The following is a 9,829-nucleotide window of genomic DNA, read 5'->3' on the forward strand; positions in this document are numbered from 1 at the left end:
GCCAGCGAGGCCCCCTCGCCGATCAATCGGTCAACTGCAAACGAGAGCGGCGCCGAGGAGGAAGCGAGCGAGGTGCACGGTCCTCGAACGTAGTCGCTCGCAGGCGTCGACTTTCGAATGCTCGTGCTCTCGCTCTTGCGGCACGAGGAGGTGACTGAGTAGTTGCAGGTTCGTGACAAAGGTTGCGTGCGAGAGTACAACAAGAGGGTGGCACCCGGAGGAGAAGGTGGCTGCAGAGGGAGAGAAACTCAAACTCGAATCTTGCTCGGGAGAGGGGGAGGGACGCCCTCGTCGTCGTCGTCGTCGCCGCCGTTGAGCGCCGTCGCCTTCATCGACGCCGTCGCACTCGTTATGGGGCTGCTCGGGCCATCCGTCACCTCGGACTGCTGCACCTCGACGGCGATGCCGCTCCCGAACGAGGTCGTCGAGATGGGTCGTGCCGCCTCGTGCCGCCGCGCGTACTCGACCCGGCCCGTCCACCTGCGCGCAGGGAGAAGCTCGTGAGTCTGGGTCCGCTAGGGGCTCGGGCGAGAGCCGTCGCAGGGGCCGAGGCGAGGTAGAAGGCGGGAGAGAAAAGGAGGAAGAGGGACGCACGTCCACCTGCGCTGCTGGTCGGCGCCCTTCTCCCAGTCGTCCTTCTCGAAGCACATCGGCAGGTCGAGCCTACACGCCTGCTCCTGCGCGAACGCGTGCTCGAGCTTGGCCTTGCCGGCCGCAAACTCGTCGGGCTTGAGCAGGCAGAACGAGAGCGGCGACGCAGGATCCCGCTCGGCGACGGCCGGGTTGCCGACGATGCGTGCGGCCCGCTCGAGAGCGCGTTGAGCGTCGAGAGGGATAATGGCGGGAGGGTTGGCGGAATGGGCGGCGAGGAAGTCGCGCATGCGGGGGATGACGGCGGGCGCGTGCGTGAGGGCGAGGAGGTGTGGTGCGCCTGTCTCGTTCGGGGGTCAGTAGCCGCACGAGACTCGAAGACTAACGGAGAGAAGAGACGGACCGGGTTCGATGCGGAAGCGCAGGTCCTTCGAGCCGGTAAAGTGCTGCGCGAGTGCCTCGACGTCCTCGGCCGGGTAGCACATGTCGGCCTCGCCCTGTTTCGAGTCGTCCCTCGTCGTGAGTGCGGCGAACGAGGCGACAGGGGGAGGGGAACAGGGGCGCACCTGGATGAGCAAGAGAGGCTGCCGGATGCCGGCGAGCAGCTCGGGCGTGATCTTGGACACGGTCTGGTTGGGCGCCGTCGACATCCACACGTTGCGCGCCTTGTACGGGTTGTAGTGCTGCAGAGAGGCAGAGTCAGTGCGACGCTCGACGGGCCCGAAACGAGGGAAAGGAGGCGAGACGCACCCGAACGAGCGGCGGAAGGACCGTGTCCCAGACCTTCTCGCGACCCTCGCACTCGGTCAGGACGAACTGGCCGATCGCCTCAACGCACTCTGCCCAGATCGACTCGTCCTCGGGCGCGGCCCACGCCTCGCCCACCTCGCGGAACTCGTTGATGTGCCGCGGGAGGGCAAAGGCGGACGAGAGGCCGACGAGCGACAGCGACAGGACGTGGTCGGGGAAGATGATCGACATCTTGAGGGCGGCTGTGCGCACGTTCGACAGGGTCAGGTCGACGTCTGCGGGCGCAAGGGAGAGGTACGAAAGGCGAGAGAGAGAGGGACGGACGCTGGAAGGCTTGAACGCCGGCGGCAAAGACGTGTGACGGCGGCAGCTGCAGCGCGTCCATGGCGAACGCTGTCGAGGCAAGGACGGTCAGCTCTTGTTCGCTGCCCTCGAGAAGGCGAGAGAGAGAGAGACTCGATCACGCACCGAGGTCGGCGGCCGCGACGAAGTAGTCGTACGACGGCGTGACCGTGTTGCGAGTGCGGCCGTGGCTGCGGGGCTCGATGCAGCACACCGAGTAGTCGTTCTTGAACGCGGCGACATAGTCCTTGAGCTGGAGGACGTTGCCCCACGACGGCGCGACGAGGATCAGACTCGGCTTGGCCAGGTCTGGCCGGCCGGTCGCCGTGTGCAGCTCGTAGTACAGCGAGGCGCTGCCATCGGGGAGGTCGACGTGCGGCATGGCGTGCTGGGAGCGGCGAGAAGGGGTGTAACCGGTAGGGAGGCGCAGGAGAGAGCGCGAGAGAAGCGAGGGAAGCGAGCCGCAAGATCGACGCAGCGGCGACGAGGGCGCTGCAGACGTCCGAGCGAGGCCAAACAATCCCGGCGCCGATTGCAAGCAGCGGTTGCGGGGACGCACACTTGCCCCGCTCGGCGGTCCTTCGTGCAAGTGAGCGCCGGTGGATTGACCTCGTCACCGAGTTGACCTTCTCAAACGAGGAGGGTCGCTCGTTCGTGCACGGGCCAGGCTCATTAACCCACGGCGGAGCGCTGCCTGATCACCTTCCTCACGCGAGGCTGGCACGTCAATTACCTCCTCGATCAGAGAAGCCTTGCGAGCGATGCGTGCGCCGAGCGCGTCTTTCGACTCCCGCCTGGCCGACGACGAGCGAGCGGGACGTCCGCGGCGACGTACTTATGCAATTGCTCTCGCACACCGGACAGCCATCGCGTCAAGCGAGGCCGAGATGGGTTCTCTGCTCGTCATGGACCGCGCCGCGTTGCCCGCACAAGCCCCTCGCGCTACAAAGTGCTCCTCCCGCCCCTCAGCCACGTGGCCGCGCGCACGAGCCGCTCACCCGCTGAACAAGAGGCTCGCCGCCACCTCTGCGTTGCCGCCCGCCGCCTCGAGCAGCCTGACGGCCGTCGCACGGTCCGCCCCGAGGCCGACGAGGCTCGCGATCGCCTCCTCCGACACACCCGCCGCCGCTTGAGGCGCACTCGGCGCCGCCGCTGGTGCGGGCGCCGCCGCCGCCGGTGACGGCGAGCCGCTCTTGACGCGCTTGGCCGAGGGCGCTGCCGACGAGGGCGACGCGCCGAGGCTGCGGCCGGAGCCGGGGAAGGTCGAGGTGGATGAGGAAGAGGCGGCGGCGGAAGACGAGGACGAGGCGGCGGCGGCGGCGGCAGCGTTCGAGAGCGAGGCCGCCTTGGTACCGACGGCGACAGGGTTGCCGGCGCTGTTGCCGTAACGAGAGGCGTCAATTCGGCTCGAGAGAGGCTCTGAGAGATGGTCCGAGAGGAAGGAGGACGCACGCGTCGAGCTCGAACTCCTCGCCCTTGCCCTTGGGCAGCTCGTGCTCGGCGAGGAAGGGGATCTTGCGGTCCTGGATGATGAGGGCGTTCTCGCGCAGGTCGATGCAGCATTGATGCCGGCGCAGCATGTCGAGGCCGAACAGGAGCTCGACGTCGCTCTGCGGAGGAATAAGGGTCAGGCTCCGTCTCGCTCGTCGCGGGGCCAAAAGAGAGAGAGAGAGGGGTGAACGCACGTCGAGGATCGTGAAGCTGCACTGGAGGAACAGGTCGGGGCCCATCTTGAGCTGCGCGCTGTGGACGCGGCCGAGGATCTTGCCCGTCCCAACGCCGCGCGCCATGCCCGCAAAGCGCGTGTCGAGGAGGCGCATGATGCCGCAGCGCTCGGCGCACGCCGGCGACATGATGGTACTCTGCGCGCCCGAGTCGACGAACGCCTTGACCGGGACGCCGTTGACGGCCGTGTCGACGTACAGCATGTGGACCTGGCCGAACCTGCGAGGCGCACACGAGGTCAGTGACGTGCCCGCGCTCAGAGATGGGGGAGAGAGCAGAGGGACGCACGACTCGGGCATGTCCTCCATGGCCTGCTCAAAGTTCTGCAGCACGCGCTCCTGGCGGATCGCCTCCTCGATCTTCTTCTGCGCCTCGACGTCGTACGGGTCGGCCTCGAGGAGCTCGCGCTCGCGGTCGGCCTGGAGGCGCGCCGACTGCTGCATCGACGCGAGCTGGTGCAGGAGGTCGCGGAACCGAGACGGGTCGTTCTGCGCCGCGTCGGCGAGCTCCGGGTTCGTCTGCGAGGGGCAGGGAGGTCGAGTCAGTAAGCTGAACAACCTGGGCCGGCTCGGAGAAAGGGTTGGAGCTCACCCTCCTCAGCTCTCCCATCAGTCTCGGGTCGCCGAGCACCTGCCTGCGCATCGTCTCGGCCTCGGCGTCGACATTCCTGCCCGCGACCGCCTCGGTGCTCGGGTCCTTGCTCTTCTGGCGCAGGAGCAGCAGGTCGTCCGCCTTGACGCCGCACGACTGTAGACGCAGGGTGGGAGAAGACTAGGTGAGCGTGTGTGGTCGACCATCGACGGACGAGGAGGAGGTCGGCGAGCCGAGTGGGGTCGGACGCACCTCGAGCGAGTCCTTGAGGCCGGTGAGCTGGCGGCCGTTGAAGAAGATGAGCTGGTCGGACGCCGGGATGTTGCTCTGCGGACGTGTCGCCGCATCAGTGCTGCTCAACGAGGGTCGAGGGAAGGCGCGACAGGGGAGCTTACGTCGGCCTCGAGGAGCGCGCACAGGTCTTCGAGCGAGATGTCGAGGCTGACGTCGACAGGGAACGAGTCGCCTTCCTCGGTGGCGACGGTGATGAGGGCCATGCTGGCCGTGCTCGTGGTGCGGGTTGTGGCGAGGCGAGGAGCGAGTGGGGAGGAGGCGGTGGAGGGGGAGGCGAGGGAGGTCGGCAGCGAGCTTGCGCGGACGCAGGGACAGGTGGAGCGTGTGTTGGTGCTTCTGCTGCGGTGGCTGGGCGAGCTTGCACACAGGCGAGCGGTTGTTGAGGCTCGACAAAGGTTCGAGGACCGTCTCTCGTCGACGTCGACGAGGCCGCGCAACTCGTCGCCTCTCTCGGGTCCAGGCCTGACGGGCGCAAAGGCCTTACAAAGCAGTACTGTGCCCTCTACAAAGGATGCGGAAAATGCTGCGAGTGTTGGTCTACAGCGTCTTGGTCTTGGCCGCGACGCGCAAGCTGCGAGCGATCTGGCGGTAGAACACGACGCTGAGGATCGTCCTGTGCACGAGGAACGCTGCGTGTGTCAGAGGACGTTCTCGAGGCTGCACGGCCGAAGATAGAGAGAGGGGGGAGAGAGAGAGAGAGAGGAGGACGCACGGTGCGACAATCCAAGCTCCGTTGGGCAAAGCGAAGAGCACCCAGAAGTCCCACGGCGTGTTGTGGCCCCTGCAGAGAGCGCGTCGTCAGGACTCGTCGACTGAGAGAGAGGGGGAGGGAGAGGGAGAGAGAGACGCACGTCGCGTCCCAGCCGCCTTGCTGCACGCGCGAGACAGGGCAGGGCAGGAGCACCTGTCAGTGCCTGTCGCTGTAGGGCAGAGAGAGAGAGAGAGAGAGCGAGGACGCACCCAGTCGCGCAGCCAGTACAGGATCGTCTTGGCGCTCGTCATGGTCGCGCCCGTGAAGCCGACGAGGACCGCCTCGGGGCTCTCGCGCCGCGCGAGCCACAGGTAAACGATGTTGAGGACCGACTCGACAATGTTCATGATGGCTGCGGACGCTCGTGTCGGTCAGAGAGGTGGCTCGGGCGGAACGAGAGGTCGGGAGCAGGAGAGAGGGAGGGAGGGAGAGAGGGAGACGCACCTTGCGCGCTCGTGAAGCCGTCTCGCCGGTCGTACCAGCTCCTCGAGTAGACGAGGTCGACTTTCTCGTACAGCGCGTACGGCGACCAGAGCCAATGCAGGTCGCCCCCTGCCATGGAGCGCGGCCGCATGAGGACGAAGCCCGTGTCCCACGCGACGAGGATGGTCGACACGACGAACCACCACCACACCCACCAGGGCGGGCGGTACGCGTTCGAGCTGAGGTTGGCGGCCGAGGTCATTGTCGGCGCGAGGAGGCGGGGAGGAGGGCGAGTCGAGGAGGGGTGGTTGCTGTTGCAGGCTCGAGTCTGGCCGTGGGTGGCGAAGGTCTGCGCGAAGAGCAAGGAGCAAGTCGTACACGGCGAGGACGAGAAGTGGGAGAGAGAGTCGAACGACGGCGACACCGGCAAGCGTGCCCAAAGTGGGGCGAATCGCAATTTCCTGGTCGACCAGCCTCCCTGTCTCTTGAAGACGACGAGTACGAGGAAGCGACGAGTCTTTGCAATTGCGACGGGGGTCGAGACTGAGCGGAACGAAGGGAATCGAGAGAGAGGGGGGCGAGCGCGAAGAGAGGGGGTATCTGACGCGAGGGGGGGGGCGACGCTCGACGGCAAGGACAGGGGCACGAAAGAAGGCACAGGAAGGGGGAAGAAAGGGGGTATACGTGGGGACGCGAGCCGCTCAGAAGCGAGCCGGGCCCGACTGGCGCAGGCGCTCGAGGCCGGCGAGGACCTCTGCGCGCTCGTCGTCCTCGAGCGAGCCGTCGTCGAGGACCGACGCCTCGATGTCGTTGAGGAGGAGGCGCCACACCTGTCGCACGGGAGCGAGAGTGTCAGAGCGAGGCCGAGGGGGACGAGAAGAGAGGGAAAGAGAGAGACGCACCTCGCCGCGGGTGGTGCCGAAAAACGCGCACAGCTTCTGCGCCTGCCGCACGGCACGGTGGCTCGACGTGCTCGCCGAGCGCCTCATGCCCGGCGCCGCTCCCTCATTCTCACCGTCCTCGTCGTCTTCCTCCTCCTCGTCCACCTCCTCCTCGGCCGCGCTCCTGCTGCCGCTGCTCCCAGCCTCCTCCGAGTACACCCTGACGACCTCGTCAAGCGCGCCCGGGTCGCGCTCCATGACGTACTGCAGGCTCGCGATGCTCGCGCGGTACGAGTTGACCGTGCTGCTCCTCGTCGGCTCGCGCTGCAGCGTCGACGCCGGGTTGTTGGCCGCCGGCGGGAGCCACGAGCCGGCTGTCGCGCCCGGCGCGAACGGCGACGAGACGAGGTCGGACAGGTCCGAGTAGGAGCGGCGCTGACGGGTGGCGAGGAACGAGGGGCGCGAGGTGCCGAAGCCGGCGGCGGGGGAGGATGGGCTGGGTGAGGCCTGCGAGAGGAAGAGGGCGGGAGGAGGGAGGTCGCCAAAGAGCTGCGTGCGCGAGGAGAGAGGCGAGTCAGTTGTGCTCGGGGAGGGAAGGGCCGAGTCGGACTCGCATTCTCGAGCTTGCGGGCCCGGTGCAGCGCATTGACACCCGGCCTCCCCTTCTTGAGCGTCTCGCCGCCCTCCTCTCCCGCACCCTGCGCCCCCTCGACCCACTGCGGCTCGACGTACCGCCACCCGGCGTCGCCGCCGCCCGCGAGCGGCTCAGGCGCGTGCCCACCGCCACCAGCGCCGGTCGACGAGCCCGCCGCCCCGCCGTGCGGCCTGCGCATGATGCGGTCGCGCAGCGCGCCGCCACGAGACCGGTCGCGGCCCATCGCCGGCGCAACCCCCGCCGCCGCCGCCGCCGCCGCCGTCGCCGTCGTCGCCGTCGGGTCGTCGCCGGGCACGACGAGCGCGAGCGGCACGCGCTCGCCGAGCACGCGCCGCACCTTGTCGAGTTTCCTGCGGCGCTCGTCGCGCTCGTCGCGCGCGCGGTCGGCGGCGACGCGCTCGGAAAAGTACGTGTGGCGCGTGTCGGCGAGGGACGAGAACGAGCTCGAGCGGCGGCCGCGCGAGGGCGACGACGACGAGCGGTGCAGCGACGGGCGGCCGCCGGGGTTGGTCGGTGAGCGCGGCGAGAGCGAGGGCGAGGTCGTCGAGGTCGAGGATGGGTGGCGCGCGAGGTTGGTGAGGGAGCCTTGAGACGACGCGGAGAGGGACAGGGCCGACGGGCGGCGCGCGTCGAGGCGGGTCGAGCGCGACGTGGGCGAGCCGAACGCGTAGCCCGCCGTTGGGCCCGGCGGCGCGAGCGACGCACGACGCGACGACGTGCTCGTCGAGGCGCCGGACGAAGCCGTGGCGGCGGCGGGAGCGGACGAGCCGAGCGGCAGCGGCCGCTCGACCGTGAACGACGCGTTCGTCGGCGACACCTCGTCGCGCCCGAGCCCATCGCCGGCCCCTCCTCCTCCTCCCTGCACACCCGGCCGCCGGTCAACGAGCACCCTCGCCGCCGCGCTCTCCTGGAACGGCGCGCCAAAGAAGCCCTCGAGCTTTTTGCTCCGCCGCACGAGCGCCCGGCGTTGCTCGGCGCTCAGGCTGTCACAGTGCAGCAACACCCCGCCGCCGCCGCCGCCGCCGCCGCGGTGCGCGTCGAGCGCCGAGTCGAGCGAGACGCGCCGGGGCGACGTCGGCGACGGTGGGCCGAGCGCTGGACCTGGGCCGGGGCTCGCGCCGCGCACGTGCGGCACCGCCGGCGCGAGGTCGGCGAACGGGCGCGCAGGCGACGCGGCGAGGCGGGGCTCGTGCGCTGGGGCGGCGGCGGCGGCGTCCTCGAGCGAGGTCGAGAGGAGCGCAGCAGGCGGCGGGGCATGGATGCGCTCGTTGCCGGCCGACAGGACGCGGCGGTGGAGGAACGAGGTGCGGCCGTTGGGAGAGAAGGACGGGCGTGAGGGGGACGAGGTTGGGGACGAGGACGAGGTTGGGTCGGCTGGGTCGTGGAGGAGGAGGGGCGCGGTGGACGACGTCGACGACGTGAGGCGCTGGTGCCGCTTGCTCGAGGCGGCGGCGATGGCGTCGCCAGGCGCAGCGGACGTCGTCGACGAGGCGGTCGAGGCGCCCGAGAGCTCGCGGGCGCGCGCCTGCTGCGCCGCCTTGACCTTGCCATTGGCGCCGGCGCCGCCGAGGTGCAGGTGGTGCGGCGCGCCCCTCGTGGACAGCGACGACGACGACGACGACGCCTTGGCGCCCGGCTGAAAGTTGTCGCCGAGGAGCCAGCGCAGCTTGTCGTCCTTGCGCACGATCGACGCGTGGGCGTCGCGGATCCCGGCAGCGATGCTGCGCGTGTCGGCGTCGTCCTCGTCCTCGTCGTTGTGCGGCTCGTCGGCGGCGTCGGCCGCTCTCGGTGGCGGGTCCGGGAACACGCCGAGGACGAGGTCGCGGTCCGACGACGAGGACGAGGGCGCGCGCTCGTCCGCCTCGAGGATGTCGCCGAACGCGGCGCGCGAGACGTAGTGCCCGAGGAGCGTCGCGAGCGTGCGCCTCGAGGCCTCGGTGCGCTGCTTCGGCGGTGCGGTGCGCGTTGTCGCGAGCGAGAGGGCGAGTGCCGACACGGTCGACGAGGGGAGCGGCGCCGGGAAGGTCGACGGGCGGACTTGGGTCATGAGCATGTCGAGGGCGGGGCAGACGTCGGCGTCGGCGTTGTCGTCGTCGTGGCGTGGGTGGGTCGGGTCTGCGATGGGCGAGAGGAAGCGGAGGAGGGAGCCTGCGCAGCCGGAGAGGAGGCAGGAGCGGGTGTCGGGGTCGAAGGTAGGGCGTGCGAGGGCCGAGCGCAGGTGGACGAGGGTGGCTGGCGGGAGCAAGAGAGGGGAAGGGTGCTCTGGCGGCGTCGCAGCGTCGCGGTGCTCGTCGTTGGTCGGCGGTCGCGCGTACTGTGCGGGCGACGCGAGCGAGGGTCAGTGCCGGGTCCTCGACGGTGCGCAGACGGGGGACGAGGGAGCGGGGTCGACGCACGACCTCGCCAAGGTACTCCCTCCACGCGTCCCACCAGGCCTGCCCGTCGCGCTGCGCGCTCGACCCACGCCGAGAGACGGACGGCGCACCTGCCGCCTCGTCCGCGGCTGGCCTCGACGTGCTCGCGCTCGCGCCCTCGAGCGAGTCCCCTGCGCTGTTGGCCGTTGCTGAGCTCGGTACAGCGGTCTCGTTGAGCGTGGCGGCGTCTCGAGGCGAGGTCGAGGGTGCGCCGGCGGGAGGAGGCGGGTCGTTGGCGAGCGCCGAGGCGAAGTCGACGAGGAAGACGAGGGCGGCGACTGGTCGAGGCTGGGCGTGGGCCGACTGGGTGAGGAGGAGCCTCGCGAGCTCGAGGCGGCTGCGCTGGTCGAGGATGCGGTCGACGAGGTCGTCCATCGAGTCGTCGAGTGGGAAGCGAGCGGGCTCGACTCGA

General features: G+C 69.6%; 3 protein-coding genes across 3 annotated transcripts; all 3 read right to left on the minus strand.

The window, feature by feature from the left end:
• Positions 1-139: 139 nt before the first annotated feature.
• Positions 140-2,065, minus strand: RHOBADRAFT_51983 (uncharacterized protein; the record flags this gene model as incomplete). The annotated part of the gene is made up of 7 exons (XM_018416111.1): positions 140-480; positions 595-931; positions 995-1,088; positions 1,158-1,274; positions 1,342-1,583; positions 1,666-1,734; positions 1,810-2,065. 7 exons carry the CDS (start codon positions 2,063-2,065, stop codon positions 249-251), a joined length of 1,347 nt encoding a protein of 448 aa, XP_018273067.1. The 3' UTR covers positions 140-248.
• Positions 2,066-4,830: 2,765 nt separating this feature from the next.
• On the minus strand, positions 4,831-5,729 carry RHOBADRAFT_12842 (uncharacterized protein; the record flags this gene model as incomplete). The annotated part of the gene is made up of 5 exons (XM_018412109.1): positions 4,831-4,906; positions 5,006-5,074; positions 5,145-5,160; positions 5,250-5,396; positions 5,489-5,729. 5 exons carry the CDS (start codon positions 5,727-5,729, stop codon positions 4,831-4,833), a joined length of 549 nt encoding a protein of 182 aa, XP_018273068.1.
• Positions 5,730-6,168: 439 nt separating this feature from the next.
• RHOBADRAFT_51986 (uncharacterized protein) lies at positions 6,169-9,808 on the minus strand (the record flags this gene model as incomplete). Its single annotated transcript, XM_018416112.1, has 4 exons — positions 9,400-9,808; positions 6,999-9,317; positions 6,370-6,897; positions 6,169-6,297 (listed from the first exon to the last, which is right to left on the minus strand). Exons 1-4 carry the CDS (start codon positions 9,790-9,792, stop codon positions 6,169-6,171), a joined length of 3,369 nt encoding a protein of 1,122 aa, XP_018273069.1. The 5' UTR covers positions 9,793-9,808.
• Between the last annotated feature and the right edge of the window lie 21 nt (positions 9,809-9,829).

Source organism: Rhodotorula graminis (genome assembly GCF_001329695.1).
Source record: "Rhodotorula graminis WP1 unplaced genomic scaffold RHOBAscaffold_3, whole genome shotgun sequence".
Classification (NCBI taxonomy): Eukaryota; Fungi; Basidiomycota; class Microbotryomycetes; order Sporidiobolales; family Sporidiobolaceae; genus Rhodotorula; species Rhodotorula graminis.